We start from the raw sequence: 23,024 nt of genomic DNA, 5'->3' as shown, positions 1-23,024 counted from the left end.
TTTAAAAGGGAAACTTGTAATATTAGGACCAGGGTTTGGTGAAGACAAATGATTTTTGAAAAATAAACCTGAGGGGATTCTCCCAGGCATTTTCCTTACCAAATGGAAATATTTTTTCTTGTTTAGCATGGATTCTTTTTTCCCCACAAAAACACCTGCCACAGAAATAAAGTGCCTGCTTTTAAAATGCCATACAACTGGATTTCCAACTGGCTGTTGCTGGCAGGTCCCAGGCCTGCTCACGCAGCAGGTGGGCTCTGCAGTCTTCAGCCCTGGGAGACCAGTGGCCGAGAGCATCGCAGGCTTGTGGGTGGAGAGGCACTTGTTTTCTAGAGAAAATGTGATCACTTCTTCCATTTTCTGTTGTTTGACTCTTAGATGGAGAGCCTTAAAGACACACAAGAGAGAAACCAAAGAATATATATACTTATATGCATAGCCCATGGACATGGGCAATAGGGGGTGAAGACCTGGGGGTGGGTGGGTACAGGCTGGGAAGAGGGGAGTAAAGGGGGGAGGAATGGGAGACATCTGTAATATTATCAACGATAAAAAATATATATTAAAAAAAAAAGACACAGAAGTGAAACCTGAGTGGATAAAATTAGGTCAGTTTACATGAAATCAATTAAGCTTTCTTGACTTTCCCCTCCCCTCTCTATTTTTAAAAATTTTTTTTAAAATTTATTTTTATTTTTTTAAAACAAACATGATTACATTTAATGCACAAGTTTGATACAACCAAAAAGTAAAACACCAGAGTAAAATAGTAACAAAAAACATGGTATTTCATTTTCAATGTATGAGAAATGGTTAACGTCTTTAGTCATAAACAAGCTCTTAAAACCAGTATCAGAGACACTATAATAATGCAAGGAAACTAAAAAGCAATAATTGGTGGAGGAAATAAGAGTTTGAGTGTAAGAACTGGGAACTGCTGGGAGCATATGAATTTTTGGAATACAGAACAGGCATTCTGCATATGAATTTTTGGAATACAGAATAGGTATTCTTCTTTAAAATGCAATTAAACCCAGGTAGAAAGTGTGCACAGTGACTTGAAGAAATGAATGAGATAATAACTACCTCAACACATACTTATTTTATGTCAGTGTATGTAGCACACTGTATAGGTATTCTATAGAGCAGTGATTTTCAACCCTTTTCATCTCATGACACACATAAACTAATTACTGAAATTTTGTGGTACACACACAAATATATTTTTTGCTGATATTATAAAACTTGGTTATAATTTTGACCCATTCACACCGGATGGCTATTGTTGTGTTGGCTGTCATCATTTTTTAAAAATTTGACAGTCTAAGGGAAAAGAGGTCAGTGCCCCTGACTAAATAATCAGGTATTGTAACACACCAGTTGAAAATCGCTGCTATAGAGGTATCTTGCTTTTCAAAGACAAGAGTCTAAATGGGGTGTGGGTAAAGTCAGATAAAATGCTATTGGTCATTAAGGCTCAAAACTAAGAAGCATCTATGTACAAGTTAGGACACATCTAAAATTGTGAGGTATTGAGCAGCCCCCAACAGAAAAAGAGATTATAGAGAAACAAGCAGTAATGATTATTTGACCATCAGCATTTCATCTTTTAATCCTCACTTTAACTGGGATATTTCATATTTTATAAGTATGGGGTGAGACCTTGAGCTAATGTCCTAACATGCAACGGAGCAATAAGCCTTTGCTTCTGTCATTCAAGTGACCCTGAATTAAGGTCCAATGAAGGAAACTGGCTGTCTCCCAGTGACCACATACTAAGTAGGTAGGGTGTAATGGTGTCTGGAGATGTGGTCTGCAAACTTAAATATGCCTCAGAATTACCAGGGAGAACTTTTAAATGCAGATTCTTTAGCGACAAGGATATCTGGAGATGTGGTCTAGGAGTCTATACTCTAAAGAAAGCCAAGATTGGGATCCAGTTGCTGCCTTAGGAGAAATTAGATTTGTCCAAGGATTGCATTCAACTTCTGCCTCCTAACAATAATGTACACTCCTCAACCAGTAATCAAATAATAAGCTAGTACTTTAAAATTAACATGTGGTATGGTAAATTTTAAAAATATTTGCCTACTAAAGATACTTTTTGTATCTTATAGAACTAAGAGAAAAGGTTTTACTGGTTTCAGGGAAGGTTAAACCTTATTCATATAGCCAAATAAATTGCCCTTGCCCAATGTCACCCAAGAAACAGAAAGATTAGGAGTAAGCAATAAATGAAACATAGCCATTAAAATGGTAATTACTAAGACTGTGTAGAAAATTATACCTTAACTAGAGGCATGGTGCATGAAATTTGTGCACTTGTGGAGGGGGAGGTTCCCTCAGTCCGGCCTGCATCCTCTTGCAGTCCGGGAGCCCTCAGGGGATGTCTGACTGACAACTTAGGCCCGCTCCCCCTAAGCTGTCAGTCCGACATCCTTAGTGCTGTTGTGGAGGCGGGAGCCTCTGCGCTTGCCAGCTGTGAGCCTGGCTCAGGGCTTCTGGCTGAGTGGCGCTCCCTCTGTGGGAGTGCACTGACCACCAGGGAGCAGCTCCTGCATTGAGCATCTTCCCCCTGGTGGTCAGTGCACATCATAGCGACTGGTCGTTATGCTGTTCGGTTGATTTGCATATTAGCCTTTTATTATATAGGATAAGAATAAACATTAAGGTATAATTTTTAATGTGATGAACAGAGTATTTTTAATTCATTTTATTTTATTTTTCTATCTATTTTTAAAATGATCATACAGATTTCAGGTGTGGTTTCTGTTACAAGATCTGTATATTGCACTGTGTGCCTACCACCCAAAGTCAAATCTTCTCCAATCACGATATATTAAGACCCCCTTTACCCCCTACTCCCTTCCTTCTGGCAGCCACCAATCTGTTGTTTGTGTTCACGAGTTTTAGTTTTATATCCCACATATGAGTGAAATCATATGGTTCTTAGCTTTTTCTAACTGACTTATTTCACCTAGCATAATATTCTCAAGATCCATCCATGTTGTTACAAATGGCAGTATTTCATCCTTTCTTATGGCTGAGTAGTATTCCATTGTGTATATATATGTACCACATCTTCTTTATCAAATCCTCTATTGTGGAACACTTTGGTTGTTTCCATGTCTTGGCCACTGCGAATAATGCTGCAATGAACATAGGGGTGCATATATCCTTGCGAATATGTTTTCAAGTTTTTCAGGTATATACCTAGGAGAGGGATTGCTGGGTCATATGGTAGATCTATTCTTAATTTTTAAAAATATATTTTTATTAATTTCAGAGGGGAAGGGAGAGGGAGAGAGAGCAATAAACATCAATGATGAGAGAGAATCATTGATTGGCTGCCTCCTGCATGGCCTACACTAGGAATCGAGCCCACTACCTGGGCATGTGCCCTGACTGAGAATTGAACCATGACCTCTTGGTTCATAGGTCGACACTCAATCACTGAGCCATGCCGGCTGGTCTCTATTCTTAATTTTTTGAGGAATTGCGTCACTGCTTTCCATTGTGGTTGTACTAGTCTCCATTCCCACCAGCAGTGAATGAGGGTTCCCTTTTATCCACAACCTCTCCAACACTTGTTACTGCTTGTCTTGTTGATAATGGCCACTCTAACAGGTGTGAAGTTATAATTCATTTTAAATAATCATAGCTACCATTTATACACTCTGAGGATAAAAAAATGTACACAACCCTAGAATAAGAACAATTTTTAAAAAATCTACCAAGTATTCTTATTATGATCTTCAAGGGTCAGGCTCAAATTCTGTCTCCTCTGGAGTTCACCTAATCTTTGTGCACCGTCCCCCCGTTCCCCCGCCTAAGTCCTTATTGTTCATATGTTTTGTATCCCACCCCTATTATCACTATGATACATAAACATTTCCAAAAGCTAGACCTGGTATATTATAGATTCCCAGTGCTTGGCAAGAAAGATCTTAGGAACCAGCAAAGGTATTCTTTATTTTCAGAAAATTAGAGTCAAGGCTGTTTAAAGGACTTATCAGTCATCAGCCAGTTACTGGCCCAGACAGGACCTGCAGGTAGACAATCCACATGGTGAAATGGAGAGAATTGCCCTGGGATTCAGGCCACCTAGTTTTAAATCTGACTCTGCCACTTACTAGCTTTATGACCTCAGCCAAGTTCTTTGCTCATCTGCTCTACAGAGACAATTAATTGTTTTACTAACTTCAGAGATCTTAAGAGAATAAGCCATATAATATATATGTCAATAATGTTAACTCTGGATATACAGTAGACTCCCTGGGAAGCATCTATACTAATAAAAGGGTAATATGCTAATTAGACTGGACGTCTTCCGGATGTCCTTCCGGACAAAGCCATGGTGGCAGGGGCCAAAGCAGAGGTAGTTAGGGCCGAGGCAGAGGTAGGGGAGAGCAGTTAGGGGGTGGGCAATCAGGCCGGCAGGAGAGAGCACTTAGGGGGTGATCAGGCCGGCAGGGAAGAGAGTTGGGTGGGTGATCAGGCCGGCAGGAGAGAGCAGTTAGGGGTGGGTGATCAGGCCAGCAGGAGAGAGCAGTTAGGGGGTGATCAGGCCGCCAGGGGAGAGCAGTTAGGGGGGCGAGTGATCAGGCCAGCAGGAGAGAGCAGTTAGGAGGTGGGCGATCAGGCTGGCAGGGGAGCGATCAGGCTGGCAGGGGAGAGTAGTTAGGGGGCGATCAGGCCAGCAGGCAGAGGCAGTTAGGGGAGATCAGGCAGGCAGGGGGGCGAGCGGTTAGGAGCCAGTGGTCCCGGATTGCGAGAGGTATGTCCTACTGCTGGCAGTCAGACATTCCCTAAGGGGTCCTGGATTGGAAGGGGTGCAGGCTGGGCTGAGGGACCCCCCCTCCCATGCACGCATTTCATGCACCGGGCCTCTAGTAATAAAATAAAACAGATGCCAGCCCAGCCCCACCCCAACAGATGCTGATTTAATTTTTCTGTAGTGGGGCTGTGTGATCAATACTTTTGGAAGGTCCCCAGTTGATTTTGATATACTGCCAGTGTGGCAAACTATGAAATAGACTTGTTAGATGACAATGTACTCTATAAATAAAGGCCATTATTTAATGTGGCTTGGGAATTTTGCCCCAAATATCTAGTCCAATGTCATATTACTGAAAAAATGATGAAACAGGGTCTGTGGTCTTAATATATATATTTATATATATTTCACACATGTATGAATTTTATTTTTTTAATTTAATTTTAATTTTTTTTATTAAAGTATAGTTGACATATAATGCTATGTTAGTTTCAGGCATATAACATGATGATTCAATATTTATATACCTTATGATGTAATCACTGCAAGTCTAGCAACCATCTGCCACTGTGTAAAGTTATTATAGCATATTGACTATATTCCCTGTGCTGTACACTACATCTCCATGATTTATAGCTGGAAGTTTGTACCTCTTATTTCCCTTTTTCACTCATCTCTCACTCCACTTTGCTCTGCCAACCATCAGTTATTCCTCTGCTTCTGAGTCTGTTCTTGCTTTGTTTATTTTAAAGGATTTTTAAAAAATAACAAACCATATTGCAGAATGTTGATGACACTGTCATTTCTGATCCTATGTTGAAGTAGAAAACTCTTTACATATTAGATGAAACTAAATTTAAAATTAATTCATGCCCCCTTCCCCAATAGGACAACATTAAATAAATCCAACAAAACTGTATTGTTATGAATTCTTATTTGTATTTCTTTTGTTTTCCAGAGCCAACAATTATGGAACAGAAACAATTATTGAATATAATACAGATTTCATTAAAAAACAAAAGTGTTATGTAAGACTTTAGTAAAATAGAAAAAAGGGTTCTGACATTTTAAAAATTACTGATTAATTTCTTTCACTCTGGCTTAAATTCCCCCAAATGTACCTATAGTGACTGTGTGCCTATAGGTTTGCAAACAAGTTCCAAAATGTTACTGCTAACCAATTAGTTTCTAAAACCTTTCAAATAATCTCATCTTTGCCATAGGAGTGGTTTAAGCAATGGCATAAAAAAACAGCAATCTCCACATTGTTTGCTCTTCACTGGGAAGAATCATGACTTAATAAGAGTGGAGTTTTCCCTGGTTGTTTGGAAACACATTTATTCATAAGCTGATATTACTTGACTTTAAAGCCCGACTATTGGTGAGGGAGGGCTTTTCAGGTGAAGCCATTTTCTGTGAAGAGCAGTTATTTATACTAATAAAAGGGTAATATGCTAATTAGACTGGGTCGACCGGCCATCCTCCGAACATTTGACTTCCTTCCGGACAAAGCCATGGTGGTGGGGGTTGAGGCAGAGGCAGTTAGGGGCGATCAGGTCGGCAGGGGAGGGCAGTTGGGGCAAGATCAGGCCAGCAGGAGAGGGCGGTTGGGGGTGACCAGGCCAGCAGGGGAGGGCAATTGGGGGCAACCAGGATGGCAGGGGAGGGCGGTTGGGGGCAATCTCTGTGGGATCAGGCCTAAACCGGCAGTCAGACATCCCCCGAGGGGTCCCAGATTGGAGAGGGTGCAGGCCAGGCTGAGGGATAGCCCCCCCTGTGCACGAATTTTGTGCACCAGGCCTCTAATATTTTATATAAATATCATCGAAAACATTCATGTCCATAGTAAAATGTCCAGATGCGAATCAGTTTATTTTTCCTTTCAAGTTATTCTTTAAAGGCTTTTGGATGAACAGGAATTTTGTCTTCCTGAAAGATAAAATATTTATGGAAGGCAGGTCAGTTGTTTCATGGACTCAGAACTCCGAGGAAAATGTAATTTTAGGTTGAGGGAATAACCAGAACTGTCTTTTGCTCCCGGCTCTCTGGCCCTGAGCCTGTGGGCTGACCTCTCCAGCTGCACTGCCCTCAGCAAGGTGTCTTACCCTCACTGTGTACCAGGCCCCGAATCTGATTTTGGTCTGTGCTGAGAATTACACATACCCTTTACTTCTCCGGTGATTTTAGGAACTCTCCCTTTTCTTCCTCTGAGAGAAACATTACCTGTATCATTTGACACCTTTTCCACTGGAAATGAAATTGTTTTCAGAAGCTAATTCCCTTTCAATCACTCAGATTTACTCTGATCGGTGGAGGCTGGCAAGAAATCAATTCACATTTTTTTCATGAACCTTTTTGCTGAAAAGACTCTCTTGCAGACGATGTGGACTTTTGTTTTGCCTGCGAATGCGCAGTCTGGTGATAGGCGTGTTCACAAAAAAGTGCAAGTGATATTCTTGCATGGCCTAACGCAGGCATGGCTGTAACCCTATATTGCGATGCAGTCTCCAGGTGACGTTTACAGCAGAGGAGCAGGGTACCAGCTGTGCTTATTACTATTGGAGATGACTTTGCATCTTGGCTTTTTAAAGAATAGAGCTAGGGTGATGGAACTGTCCTAAAATTAGATCATCACACAACTGTCAATACACTAAAGCTATTGAACTGTACATTTAAGACAGGTGAATGTTAATGTATATAACTTATACCTTAAAGCTGTTATAAAAGTCAGCATTGGATGGCATGTTTGGCATTCCTAACAGACTGTGACTACCTCTGCTTCAAACATGGCTGAAAGAATTGAACCTCTTAATATCATATATACGTAGTGGAAATGTTGGGAATCTCCCCCCAAAGGATACATATGTTGTATTAGGATACTTCATATCACAAGTATATATATTTACAATATTTTCTGCTTGAAGGATTTATTGAACTGATAGCCCCTAAGGAAATGTACTTATTTAAACTGATTGTAGCAAAATGATTGATTTAATCCTGATAGAGAGTTGAATTCTAAAGGACTTTGTAGGCAATTTTGTTAGCCCTTTCATTTTACAGATGAGACTCTGTTAGGCTTTAAACTCTAATTATGTAATAAAGTTAGAATATAGTTCTCTACTCATCTCTTCTGCTCTTTAAATATTTATGCTATACTATAAGGCAGCCATTAAAATGATAATTATTAAAACTGTGTAGAAACATGGAAAAATGTTTATAATACAAATAAAATAAAGCAGAGGGCCAAGTGGCTTAAGTATCATGATTGCAACCAGTGTGTCAAATTATGTACACATTAAGATCTGGACCATAATAGACCAAAACAATATGTGTATTATGTGATGGGTTGATGGGCATTTCTTCCTTAATATTCTTGAAAGTTGCTGCATTGTATTCACATAACTTGTTTTTGTTTTGTTTTTCTAAAAATATTAAGGCTATCATAGGGAGAATGACGTAGGCTCAAAGGGATTATGCACGTGTTGGTAGCTGCCTGAATTTATAGCCCACATGTGCAGACTTTCCAGCACTGGGAATGTGTGTGATGAGGGTATACCATTCTAAGCCACTGGGACTCTGTCCTTGTTGACCTGCTTCTGGAACTCCTTCTTTGTTCCCTTGTTTCTCATCCCATTTAATGGAATTGACCGACCCAGAATGGTTGGAGAATGACTTTTACTGTTAATTCCTTTACTGAGGGCAGAGCATGAAGAAATTGGCTTATGCTGACACAAGTGACTTAGAGGACTCTGGAAGAATATTTTGTGATCATTACCTCCTGCGATGAATTACAAGGAATGATTTGAGGGTTTTCTTTCTCTGGTTAACTGGACAACTCAATGGCCTGTTTGAGGAAGGGAGAAGTGGGTTAGAATGACTCTCAAGACTGCGTTGAACTTGATTTTTCCATTTCACTCTAACCAAATGGCTTTTCATTGTGACAGGGAAGGATCACGGAGAAAGTGGAAAGCAGCTCCATAAACAATTTAGGCAGCGTATTGTTTCAAAGCCAGCTGTGCAAGGACATTTGGATCATGTATGCTTGCCCACTCTACTAGATGGTGCTGGAGTCCTAACCCACAGCTGAGTTGGTGGGATAAATGTGAAGCTAGTGAATATTTAATATATTGTGTAAACATACTCCCTCTCTAAGGGATTGGATCCCATTTTCTAAAATGTTTTTGTTTCTCTGGATCAGGCGTCCTTAAACGACGGCCCGCGGGCCACATGTGGGTGTTTTTGCCGTTTTGTTTTTTTACTTCAAAATAAGATGTGTGCAGTGTGCATAGGAATTTGTTCATAGTTTTTTTTTAAACTATAGTCCGGTCCTCCAACGGTCTGAGGGACAGTGAACTGGCCCCCTGTTTAAAAAGTTTGAGGACCCCTGCTCTGAATGGTATTTGCTTAGTGGCAGGTGGTATTTATTAGCTCAAGTAGCTGATTATCCTTTTATATCGCTATGCTTTTCCTGATAAATTGTCGAGATATTGTAGCCATAGCAATTCCATTTCAGGGGAAAGAAATGGGACTGTGAAAAGGAAGGGGAATGAAAGGCAGTGTGAGCAAAGCAGAGGGCACTGTCAGGTATGAGACAGTCTATGGATTTATAGTCCTTGCTTTATAGATCTGTGATGGTTCAGTTATTTCAACTTCTTTACTCTGGCTTAAACAATTTATTTTATTCTCTCTCCCCAGAGACATACATTCCTAAATTATGTCTTTTATTCTGTCACTCCTTCGCTCAGAAATATCTAGTGAATCTCTTATTGCCAATGTTATACCAGCACCTCTAACCCTCTATAGCCCAGTCTTATCCGGCCCATGGATTCTGTCAATGCCCTTTGAGTCACTCTTCCAGAGATGGAGGCCAGTCTTTCCCTACCCTCTGATCACACTTCTCCTCTTTCCTGACCCCAAGTCTTCACTGATTCTGTTTTATTACCATACTTCTCCCCATTCTAGCTCACTGTAGACTTCTTTTTCTATAGACCCCAAAGTATTTATGTCTTTACTTCTGACTTGGCATTTATTTTTAAAATATTTCAATAATAAAACCATAATAATAATAACTACCATTTACAGTGGTTATGATATGCCAGGTACCATTTTCAGTACTCCACTGGAATAAACTCATTCAATTAACAGCAATTCAAGAGGTAGGTAATATTATCCCCCATTTAATAGATAAGCTAATGGAGACACAGAGGGATTAAATACTATATTGCCCAATGTCATACAAGCTACTAAGTTGTAGACCTGGAGTTCTACCCCAGGCTGTCTAGATCCAAACTTGGTGTTCTTAACCACAGCTCTGAACTACCATAATAATCTCTTTAGATGCTTCATTCTCTTAAAATTCAACCTCTTTAAGGTAAAGAGAAGTCTTTTTGCTTTTTGCTTTCCCTCATTACATAGCCCTGTGCCTAGAACTAGGAGTTGCTCTGTGAACATCTGTTTATTGAAGTTCTAATAGAGTTTTTTGGGTGTTTTGGCTTGGTTAGTTTTATTTGATTTTATCTTGATACAATGACATTCTCTCTTCTGTTCTCCCTTTAATTACTGGTATGAGATGGTCAATGTGACTGTCAAGAATTGAAATTCATGGCTCTCATTACTTAAATGAATGGTGCTCAGTGGTGGTAAATTTACTAGTGTGAAGCTAAATCTCAAATTTTGTTCTGTGCTTCAAAGTAAACATTTTAAGAAGCATTGCGTTTATTACTTGGGTATTTGATATGTCAGGTAAGGTGAGTAAGAGCAAGCTACACTTCCCTTCCCTTGTAATATCAGGTCTTAAAATCGTACTTAACTTTATGTTGTTCTCCCTTAATTTTGGGGGTGAAAAAAGGCTCTTCGTGGAGGATATAGTGAATGTTGGTTATAGGCACCTGTAAAGAGTACCTTGCACATGCAATGTTAAGCTTTGGGGTCAAATGATCTTTCTTAGTAAAGATAAGATACTCAGCCAGCAAAGTTGAAGTCTAACGTTGTTAAAGTTTATTTACTACGTTTCCTTGATCTGTTTCTAACACCGTACTGTTTGTGGGTACTCAGCCAGATGCTGCCAGTGCTCTAAGGGTTATATATGTGCCTGTGTATTTGTTGATGAAGTAAAAGCTGTTTCTGAATGATATGATAAAAGAACATTTGGAGGAAGATTGCATAAGTTGCAGAATCAAGGGGAAAATGGAATAATTTGTCACCCTCAGGAAGAATAACTCTGACGACTGTGGCATCTTGGAGTGGCCAACCAGGAGCGTCTCTTAAGTCTTGGCCATTGCAACGGCTCAGTGCTGTGTTTATGTAGTGCTCTGCTGCTGTGGAGGGAGACAGATTTGCTGGAAGCTTAAGTCAGGTGCCCACGTCTTAGTTGGTGATTGACAGGCCACCAAAGGCACATGAAATGGGAAAAGAGTATTTCCATTTACCTGTGATGGGGAACCAGGCAACACCAATGGTCTCTTCCAACAAGGTTCATCTCAAAGCAGAGAGAATTAAATGATAGCTTTCACTTGTACAAGAGGCTATTTGGATAGTACCATAATTCAATCACCAAGTTATTCTCTAGTTGGAAAATCCTTGCAGTTTAATTCATCAACATATCTTTTATGTCTAGATCCTTATTTCCCTCTATTATACACCAGGCCCCTTCTTTTAGGATAAGCCTTCCTTTTAGTTCAACAAGGGTTTTCTTTAGAGGAGCTGTCACTAGATTGTATCTCTGGAAGTTAGCAACTTTCAGTTTAGCCTCATAAAATCCTAAAGGTAGAATCAGAACTTGACAGGTTAATTACCCTGCTCAAGCTGAGATAGAAGTATTATTGAGTGTATTGGTTAAAACTCTCTGTGTTGCAAGTGCCAGAAAACTCAAATTGAAGCTATTTGAGCAGAAACTACATAGTTCAGGAATATGTCTCTAGTTTCATGAGGGGCTTGATACAGGGCTCAAATAGCAGGACCAGGACATTTTTCTCCCTTTCTATTTATCAGCTCAGCTTTGGGTTCTGTTTCAAGCGGACTTGCTTTTCATGGATCCCAGATGGAAGCTGGAAGCCCTGGGCTGCAAAATTTAGCTATAGAGGGATTAAGATCCATTTTTTCCAGAAGTCCCAGTTGTCTTAGATTCAATCACATGCCCATTTCTGAACCAATTACTGTAACCACAGTGATGAGATACCCTGGAGCTGAAGGGTAGATCAATTTTAAACAGTCCACATGACTGAAAATGGAGGGAAAAATTAATGACTCAAAGAATAACCAGAAAGTTTTTGGCAGGAAAGGAAGAGGATTATGATGCTGGGAAGTAAAAAACAATTATGTTGAATTGTGAAAACTTGAATTTTTAAATTATATTTAAAAATGATATTTAGTCATTTTCAAACATACATCTATATATATAAAACCCTAAGTGACTGGAACGATGGGTTACTATGACGCGTACTGCAGGGGGGCAGTGGGGCTGGCCGGCCAACCTCCCGCGGCCCCTCCGCCTGGCTGGCCCTGGTCCCGATTGGCCCCCCCCACCCTGATCAGGGGTGAGACCAGCCGGACCCCCACTGTGCACGAATTTGTGTACCGGGCCTCTAGTAAATATAATAATACTAGTGCCCTGGTGCACGGATTCATGCACATTGAAAGGAAATTAATTAGAAGGTGGCCAGTAGGGCAGGACTGGGTGAGACAGGCGGGACATGCCCTGGAGCCAACCTCCTTCAGTCCCTCCCCGACTGGCCACACCTGGACGGCGCAGCTTGAGGTTGTCTGCGGAGTGAGTGGGGTCCCTCCAGCATGTGGGGTTCCTTAGCCTGGCCTGCGGGGCTTGGGCTGAAACCAGCTCTTCAACATCCCCCGAGGGGTCCTGAATTGAGAGAGGGCGGTTCTCGGGTGTTGCACCCCAGAATTGGGCTCCCTCCTCTCTGGTTCTAGGTGCATTACCCGAGAACCGCAGCTGCCAAGTCACTGCAGATCAGCAGCTCCTGCGTTGAGCATCTGTCCCCTGGTGGTCACTGTGCATCATAGCTACCAGCCAGTCGGCCGGTCATTTAGGCTTTTATATATATACTAGAAGCCCAGTGCACGAATTCATGCACAGGTGGGGTCCCTTGGCCTGGCCGGTGAAGGGGACTGATCGGGGGCAGCTGGGGGGAGGGACTGTGGGAGGTTGGCCAGCCGTGGGAGGTTGGCTGTGGGAATGCACTGACCATCAGGGGGCAGTTCCTGCATTGAGCGTCTGCCCCCTGGTGGTCAGTGTGTCGTCATAGCGACCGGTCAACCAGTCATTCAGTCAACCGGTCGTAATGGTTGCTTAGGCTTTTATATATATAGATATACACTGAGTGGCCAGATTATTATGATCTCTGAACGCATAATAATCTGGCCACTCAGTGTATATCCTATATAATAAAAGGCTAATATGCAAATTGTCCCCTCGACCAGGAGTTCGACTAGCAGGCAGGCCAGCCAACTGCCCATGTCCCCTCCCCTGGCCAGGCTGGCCAGACCTCACCCATGCACGAATTCATGCACCGGGCCTCTAATATATACACCCATGCATGAATTCATGCACCGGGCCTCACCCATGCACGAATTCATGCACCAGGCCTCACCCATGCACGAATTCATGCACCGGGCCTCTAATAATCTGGCCACTCAGTGTGTGTGTGTGTGTGTGTGTGTGTGTGTGTGTGTGTCACCTACACACACACACACACACACACACACACACACACACACACACTGAGTGGCCAGATTATTATGCGTTCAGAGATCATAATAATCTGGCCACTCAGTATAGATGAACACATATGTAGCCATCATATAATTCAGCAGTTGTTGAAACATTTTTGCCAATTATGTTTCTGTTGATTGCCTTTGAAAGCATTATCATAAGATGCTTTTACAACTGGCTATGTAAGAACTTAGAAGATCTAACATGAAATCTGAGACCTTGCTTTATGAATATAGATCCAAGTATCAAATGGTCATCAGACTCACACCAAAAAACAATGTGTTGCCCCCTTGAACAAAAGATGACTTTGTGCAGCAGTAATGCATTGTGTACCTGGAAGTACAATTTTATTTCAGTAAGTATGGTTTTTTTCCTGGCTTAAGCCTGATGAATCAATTGCTTAACAACTCTTTCCAGAGTATCTGTAGCAAATTTGCCTTCTGGTCCTGGGTGTCTTCAGGGGTGAATCAGAGGTTTTATTTGACAGTGAAGTTTCTGAACACCAGTACCCATGTGCATTGTCTGAGAGCTGAATGTGCTCTGATCTCTTGCAGTTGAAAGATGCATGAGTGTAATGCAGTCCGGGACACAGATGATCAAACTAAAGCGTGGGACCAAAGGGCTCGTCCGGCTCTTTTACCTGGATGAGCACCGGACCCGCCTCCGATGGAGACCCTCCAGGAAGAGTGAGAAGGCAAAAAGTAAGATCCATCTCTGAATTTTGTGTGTGGCCTGACACAGTAACACGGGTTATATTGGGTGGGTTCTGTGGAAGCTTCAGACCTCTGGAACATCCATATTTTTGCAAGTTTTGGGGTCAGCTGTTAAAGGATGTGGAGAGGCAGAATAAGTTATAACCATTTTTGCTTTTTAAATTATTTGGGGAATTTAAATCCATAAAAGTTTTCTTGTTCATGAATGCTGTAAATGTTAATATTTCCCCTGTGTTGGAGACATTACACACTTACACACTTACACACACACACACACACACACACACACACACACACACACATATATATATATATATATATATATATATATATATATATATATATATATATATATATATTTTACTTGGCATATGAGATTTTATAGCCTGAGGTCTTTCATTTTCCTATGAAAGTTTATGGGTATCATAAATCCAATGGATGTTATGAATATAGACCTGTTAAAGTGTTTTGATTAGTTGACTGATTAATAAGTTAAGGAAATTGTTTTAATGAAATCAAGTAAAATAGCTTTGATCTGTCTCCTCGTTAAGGCCTGTCTCTCACACCTTCTACTCAGCACCAAGTCCGGTGGTCTCCTGTAAGGCCTCTCTCATCTGCTCCTTCCATCCTGTTGTCACAGGAACCTTGTCCAGGGTCTCATCACCTTTCCGGTGGCCTATTGCGAAGTCTCCTAACCAATTTCCATTTTGCTAGTTTTTTTTTCTGCTTTGATCAGTTCTGATGCTTTCCCCTTCAAGTAGCAGAAGAACCGGACCAAGTTAGGCTTACACGACACACAAATTTATTACCTCACATGGCAAGAAACCCAGAGATTGGCAGGCCCCAGGCATGGGGTACTGAGTCTCTAGTTCTGTTTTGCTGTGTGCTCTTGGCTCTGTCCCTCACAACCTGACATAACAGTGAAGAGGCAGCAAGGGACCTTCTCTTCATTTACTTCCTTTTTAGAAGAGAAGAACCTCTTTCTAGACCTTTCACTCGTGGCACATTGCCCCAGGTCTCCTTGGTTAGAGCTGGGACGCATTCCCACACCTAAATCAATCGTAAGAAATATGAATGGGGACACCCCAGTGCCTGAGCCCCACCAGAATTTGCCCTGGGGCTGGGCACATGCTCATTTTCCTGAATCATGAAGGGACCATGAGTTGATACCAGAAGAAAGTCTGCTATTAAGGCAGCGGGGGAGAAGAGGATGATGTATGTGGGCAATGAACAGGATATGCAACTCTTCTGATTTATGCTTATCAATAAAGAGGCAAATAAGACATATTGTTTCAGTTTAAAGTACATAATATTCCCTGTAGTGCTTCTCTGATACAAATGTTCCGTGCTGCCCCACTGCATAAATAGTGCTAATCTCTCATCTACTGTTCTAGGCTCTGCACAATCTACCCTCTAACTACCCCTCCAGCTTTTACTCCTGGATTCCCCTCTTGAGCTTTGCAGTCCAGCATGAATGGCCTGCTCTGTGTCCCTGGAGTGGGCCCTATGCTTCTGTATCTTTATGCCTCTTTCCCTGGGATGCAACCTTGTTCCTTTCGACCTCTCTAACCCCTGCTCTACCTTTTCCTAATGGAATCCTTACTCTAAATGCCAATCACTTTTAACTATGCTATTTGGTTACCATTAATTTTTTTTTCCTTTCAATTTTCTATCTTCTCATGCATTATTTAAAACACCAAAGTTGGCTCTAGGTCTTTGTATGTTTTCCCTGCATAAATAGGTGAACTATAAATTTGACATATTTATTAGCTCCCTTTTCTACCAGTCTTCTTGCTCTGCTGGGCATACCTATCATTTTATTATAAATTTCAACCCATCCCGACTCAATGCCTGGGAGGGCATTGTCCAGTCTTCCCAGGAAGGTCAAGTCTCATGTAGAGAAGGTTCCTAGCAGTAAGTGACAGGGCTTGTATTCCACATTTAGACTTAAAAACCACAGCTCACAGGCAATGAATTTGTTCATGCTTATTTTTAAAAATTTAAAATGATTTTGCTTTTCCTTTTTCTTAGTCCGTATCCATATCTTCACCTGTCATGTATTTCACTTGCCTCACAGTACTTATTGACTCCATTTACAAAGTCACCGAGGGTCGGCAGTCTGAAATATTCCACAGACAAGCTGAGGGGAACTTTGACCCCAGCTGCTGCTTTACCATCTACCATGGTAACCACATGGAGTCCCTGGACCTCATCACCTCCAACCCCGAGGAGGCCCGCACCTGGATCACAGGCCTCAAGTACCTGATGGCCGGCATCAGTGATGAAGATTCCCTTGCCAAAAGGCAAAGGACTCATGACCAATATCCTTCCTAAATCGTTATTTTTGAGTTCTGTGTGGAATCATGTGTGTGTGTAAGTGATGATCAGTCTATGCTTATTGTCCCCCCAATTTTTTTCTTTCTTTACCCCTAGCCCTCACTATTCCCTCCTCACTCTCACAGAAAGTAAACGAATGTGTGAAACACATAAAAACAATCGTATATAAAGTCAGAAGCAGACTTCTGTGGAAGAGACTGAATTTAGCTCCAAGAAATATCCAAAATGAAGTTTCCCCAGAGAGAGGAGGCAACCAGGAAAGCATTTATTTGTATTAGAGAAAAACCCTGCTTTGTTAGAGCCAGTTTAGTTTAACAAATAATTTTTTGAGTTCCAATTATGTACCCAGGACTTAGCTCCTTTATACTTTCCCTCGCCCTTTTCTAACATACAGTTTGGAAACGGAACTGATTGACACTCCAGGGGAACTTTCTTTTTGCTTAATAACATTTATCCTATGTAAATTGCTTGAGAGACTGGAGGCTGAGTTTCATTATTGGTTAAACCCATTCTTGTGGTTCTGCAGTGCTGACAAGTTAAATGATTGAGGCACTTGGTCTGAAAGGCACCTCTCCTGCTGGGATCGAGCTGGTGGTTCTGGCCTCGGTTTTCTTAGCCGTGAAGTGTGGGTCTGAGACTGCTTTTTTGTCTCTTCTGCACATTTTGAATGGCCTTAGAGTACAGATGCCTCCTGTCCATGTGTAGGGAGTAGTACCACTTCCTTGCTGTCATTGGAATGTGCGCCTTCATTTTTTTGCCAAGAGTGTTGATAAATTTACATTACTCTAGCTATAATCCCTCACCTGGGGTATTGTTGGAGCAGAGTGGAAATACTCAGCCCAGGAAAGGGTTTTGACAGTGTGAACTCCTGAGCTGATGAGCCATGATGCTTTCATCAATATTCTCAGCGTGAAGATAAATGCAACTGGGATTCATAAGAGAACAAAGCACAAACATAGGAAGAAAACACAAACATAGGAACAGCTTTTGGTGCTCTATTCTGTTAGTTTGCTTCTTAACTTCCTAACCTTTGGTAAAAACAAACAAAAATACTGACCCAGTAAGAATGCTTTTTGGTGCAAGCCACGCAACCATACTAATATTGTTTAAGGCAATGTTTATTAAATAATAAGGAGTATTTATTTTTCATGAACAACAGATCTGAAATGGGGCCGTTCCAGGGTTGGTTAATCATTGGCCCAGAGATGTCACAGAGACCTAGGTTCTGCCATCTTCAGTGTGTTGGCTTCCCTTTGTTAATTATATTTTTAAGTTTTTGAGGACCTGCCATACTGTTTTCCACAGCAGCTGTATTATTTTACATTCCCGCCAACAGTGCACAAGGGTTCCAATTTCTCCACATCCTCACCACACTTGTTTTCTGTTCTTTTGATAGTAGTCATTTTAATGAGTGTGAGGTGGTAGTTTTTAAAAATATATATTTTTATTGATTTCAGAGAGGAAGGGAGAGGGAGAGAGAGAGACAGAACATGAACGATGAGAGAGAATCATTGATTGGCTGCCTCATGCACACCCCCTTCTGGGGATTGAGCCCCGCAACCAGGCATGTGCCCTTGATCGGAATCGAACCCAGGACCCTTCAGTCCACAGGCTGACTGACGCTCTAGTCACTGAGCCAAACAAGCCAGGGCTTTTGATTGCATTTTCCTAATGTTGATGATGTTGAGCATCTTTTCATGTGCTTGTTGGCCATTCATATAACTTCTTTGGAGAAATGGCTACTTAAGTCCTGTGCCCAGTTTTGAAGCAGGTTGGCATTTTTTGTTTGTTTGGTCATTAACTTTTAGGAGTTCTCTACATAGTCTGGATATGAATCCCTTATCAGATATATAATTCTAAAATATTTGCTTTCACTCTGTGAGTTGTCTTTTTACTCTGTTGACAGTGTCATTTGATGCATAACATTTTTAAATTTTCATGAAGTTCCATTTGTTACCTGTGCCTTTGCTATCCTATATAAGAAATCATCATCACATCCATTGTTATGAAGCTTTTGTTCTATGTTTTTCCAAGAGTTTTATTGTTTTAGCTCTTACATTTAGGTCCTTCATTCATTTTGAGTTAATTTTTGTAAATGGTGTTAGGTAAAGGGACCAGCTTCATTCTTTTGAATGAAGTCCAATTTCTTTTTGGTACCATTTGTTGAAAAGACTGTTATTTTCTAATCAAATTGTCTTGCCACCCTTGTCAATGATCATTCAATCATATATGTGAGAGTTTCTTTCTGGGCTGTGTATTTTATTTCAATAGTCTATATATTTGTTTTTATGCCAGTATCACACTGTTTTGACTGCTGTTGCTTTGTAGTAAGTTTTGAAATCAGGAACTTTTAGTTCTCCAGTTTTATTCTTTTTAAAGTTTTTTTTAAAGAATATTTTTAAGAGAAAGAATAGAAGAATCGAGAGAGAGAGAGAGAGAGAGAGAGAGAGAGAGAGAGAGAGAGAGAAGAAAGAAAGAAAGAAACATCTATGTGAGAGAGACACATGGGTTGATTGCCTCCTGCACACACCCTGACTGGGGCCAGGGATTGAGCCTGCAACTGAGGTATGTACCCTTGACAGGAATCGAACCGGGGATCCTTTAGTCCAGTGGTCAGCAAACTGCAGCTCTTTGGCCCCTTGAGTGTGGCTCTTCCACAAAATACCACGTGCGGGCGCGCACATACAGTGCGATTGAAACTTCGTGGCCCATGCGCAGAAGTCGGTTTTCGGCTCTCAAAAGAAATTTCAATCGTTGTACTGTTGATATTTGGCTCTGTTGACTAATGAGTTTGCCAACCACTGCTTTAGTCCACGGGCTGACACTCTATCCACTGAGCCAAATCGGCTAGGGCTGCTGAGTATTTTTTAAAAATCAATGACCATAAGAGAAATTGGTCTGTAGTTTTCTTGTGTTCTTGTCTGGCTTTGATATCAGAGTAATACTGACCTCACAGAATGAGTGAGGAAATGTTTCCTCTTATTTAATTTTTTTTGGAAAAATTTAAGAAGTGTTGGTATTAGTTTTTTAGATGTTTGGTAGAATTCACTAGTGAAGCGATCAAAACCAGGGCTTTACTTTGTTGAGAGATTTTTTTATTACTGATTCAATCTCTATATTAGTTATAGATATATTCAGATTTTTATTCCTTTCTGATTAGATTTGGTAGGTTTTGTGTTTTTAGAAATTTGTCCATTTCATCTGTTATCCAATTTGTTGGTGTATGGTTGTACATACTATCATTATCTTTTTATTTCTGTAGAATCAGTAGTAATGATCCCATTTTCATTTCTGATATTTGTAATTTGAGTCTTCTCTATTTTTTTTCTTAGTCCATCTAGCTTAAGGTTTGTCAATTTTGTTGATCTTTTTGAATAACTAACTTTTGGTTTCATTGATTTTTTTTTCTATTGTTTTTCTATTCTCTATTTCACTTATCTTTGTACTAGCTTTTCTTATTTCCTTCCTTTTGCTAGTTTTGGGTTAAGTTATTTCCGCCCCCCCCCCCCTAGTTTTTTAGGTTGTAAAGTTAGGTTGTTGACTTGAGTTCTTTTTTTTTTTTAATGTAAGAATTTATAGCTTTATATCTCCCCCTTAACAATGCTTTCACTGCATCCCATAAGGTTTTATATGTTGTGCTTTCATTTTCATTCATTTGAAAGTATTTCCTAATTTCTCTTGTGATTTATTCTTCAATCTATTGGTTGTTTAAGAATGTATTGTTTAAATTCCACAGTTTTGTGAATTTTTCAGATTTTCTTTTGTAACTGACTTCTAACTTTATCCCATTGTGATCAGAAAAGTCACTTTGTATGTCTATCTTTTTAAATCTGAAGACTTAATTTGTGGCCTAAAATATCGTCTATTCTAGAAAGTGTCCTATGTGCACTTGAGTAGAATTTGTATGTTATTGTTGTATAGATTGTTGTGTGTGTGTGTCTGTGAGATCTAGGTGGTTTATTGTGCTGAGTCCTCTATTTCTTTACTTATCTTCTATCTGGTTGTTCCATTCTTATGAGTAGGGTATTGAGGCCTCCAACCATTATTATAGAACTATTCCCTTTTTCATTTTTTTCAGTTATTGCTTTATATATTTTGATGGTCTGTCATTAGATGCATAAATGCTTATAATATTGATATCTTCTTGCTGTATCAAACCTTTTATAAATATGCAATGTCATTCTTTGTCTCTTATAACCTTTTTTCATTAGTATAGTCACCCCTAATTTACATAGAAAGTCTTTTTTCCCCCATCTTTTCATTTTCAGCCTGTTTGTGCCCCTGATCTCAAGTGCATCTCTTAAGGCAACATATAGTTGGGCTATGTGTTTTTACCAATGCCAGTCTCTGACTTTTGACCAAAAAGTTTAGTCCATTTATATTTGAAGTAATTACTGATAAGAAGGGAGTTCTGTAATTGTGCTATTTCTTATCTGTATGCCTTATGGCTTTTTTGTCCCTCATTTTCTGCATTCCTGTCTTCTTTTGTGTTTAGTTGATTTTTTTTTTTGGAGTGTAATATTTAAGTCATTTCTCATTTTCTTTTGCATATATTCTATGGCTATTATTTTTTGTGTGGTTACCATGGGGATTACTTTTATCATCTTAAAGTTATAATATTCTAAATAGAATTTATACAAGCTTAGGCAATAGTTCTTCAACCTGATTTGTTTGTCCATGTTTACTGGCAGTAGAAAGTTTCCATATTTGAATTAACCAGTTGATAACTGAGTGATTTCATATTCTGAAAATATGCTACCTGGAAAGCACATGTACCCAAGAACTGCACAGAACAGTTTAAAAAAATCAGAAGCAGTTGATATTTGTGTAAATGAGGAGAGAAAAGGAAAGAGGAAATGAATGAATGATAAAAAGGAAGCTGATGTCAAAAATAGGGAACATTATTTGAGTTAGGGAACCATTCTCATATGGTTTTGTCATAATTTGATAGGGTTTTAGATAATGTCTTAATAATAGTATGACATCCTTAATTGGACTCACATTTAATTACGTTAATTGAGGGAACAGATTTGGAATGTTCATGATTATTACACTTCAATTAGGCCTGAAAACTTCAACTGTGAATGAATAATGAGAATAATGAATCTTAATTGGCTGTAGGAAAAAAAAATTCATCCAGTGTAAAGTGTAATTCAAGCTATTTCTGCAGTATGAGCATGTTGAATTGGAGGCAGATGCAGGACTCATATCTATTAGAAGCAATATGGTGTTGTGGTTGAAGACTCAGACTGGTGCTGGGTTCCAGCCCCAACTCCACAGGGGTGAGTTACTTAAACTCTTTTGCCTCAGAGTTGTTATCTGTAAAAGGCGATGATGTTAATGCTAGCACCTACCCTATATACCTGGTCCCCTTGCTAATCCTTACTAAATCTCTCCTTTTCCTTTAGTTTATATCCTCGTGTGAATAAGGAGATTGAACTAGATGGTCTAAATTTCTAAATGTAGGAGTGGAACTCAGAAAAGGGAATTGAAAAGATTGTGTACCATGGAGTATTGTGAAGGTAAAAAAGATACAAAATGCAAGGTCATAGACGGAGAAGGCCTAAGCTTGGAATAGTTGGGGTTTCATCACATCATAGAGATGATACTTTAACATTTTGGATATCAATGTTGGAGTTGAAGAAGCTCTCACAATAGCATGGCTCGACTCGTTTCAGAGAAGGGAATCACCTGTTTGTGTTCTCCTTCCCCCATTTCTTCTGTTGTCACTATTCGTAGCTCACTAAGAGCCTCCTCAAAAGAATTTCTTCTGAGTGTTCTGTTAGAGAGCAGCTTTTATTTTGTGAAAACACAAGTGTTTTTCTTGACGTTTCTGCATGTGGGTGAAGCAGACCTTCGAGGAAGCTGATAAGAATGGTGATGGCTTATTGAATATTGAAGAGATACACCAATTGATGCATAAACTAAATGTCAACCTACCCCGAAGAAAAGTCAGACAAATGTTTCAGGTATGTTTTTTTTACAATCAAGTTGGCCTTAGGTAAAATCCACATGAGTGGTTATTGGTATATTCAGATATTTTAAAGGGCTATTTTTTGGGAAGCTAATATTACCTGCCGTGTATTGCTTTGTTTTTCTTTGATGAAGAGAGACATTTTGTTCCATCAAGGGAAAAACACACTTTCATTCATAATTTCACTTCCTAAACTGCCTTGTTGCTGTTTTCAGAGAGTGATCATAAGCATCTTACCTGATAAATAATGGAGTAAATGTGATCAAGTCTCCTAGAGAGGGTGGCAATATCTCATCTGTCCACCTCATAGACTGTTGTGAGAATCAGAATAAAGACATGAAAAAAAAATTGCACTTGTTGAAATCTCCAAGAGTCCTCTGTTTTGTTTCAGATGAGTTTAAAATTCAGAATCCATAGGACTTAGAAGTGCTGTATCCCTGTTACTGTTTAGGGAGCTCTCCCGAAGTTCCTTCAACTGTTGGTATTAGATGAGAT

The 23,024-nt window shown here is 40.0% G+C and overlaps 1 protein-coding gene across 1 annotated transcript in view; it reads left to right on the top strand.

The window, feature by feature from the left end:
- PLCH1 (phospholipase C eta 1) overlaps positions 1-23,024 on the top strand; it is a 173,260-nt gene that overhangs the window by 85,196 nt on the left and 65,040 nt on the right. The window contains exons 3-5 of the mRNA XM_079766462.1: positions 14,060-14,206; positions 16,296-16,539; positions 22,395-22,524. Of these exons, the coding sequence (XP_079622588.1) occupies positions 14,060-14,206; positions 16,296-16,539; positions 22,395-22,524 (521 nt within the window). The remainder of the gene's footprint in view (positions 1-14,059; positions 14,207-16,295; positions 16,540-22,394; positions 22,525-23,024) is intronic.

This window comes from Cnephaeus nilssonii, assembly GCF_951640355.1.
Source record: "Cnephaeus nilssonii genome assembly, chromosome: 3".
In the NCBI taxonomy this organism is placed as follows: Eukaryota; Metazoa; Chordata; class Mammalia; order Chiroptera; family Vespertilionidae; genus Cnephaeus; species Cnephaeus nilssonii.
This window is presented reverse-complemented; position numbering and strand designations above follow the sequence as displayed.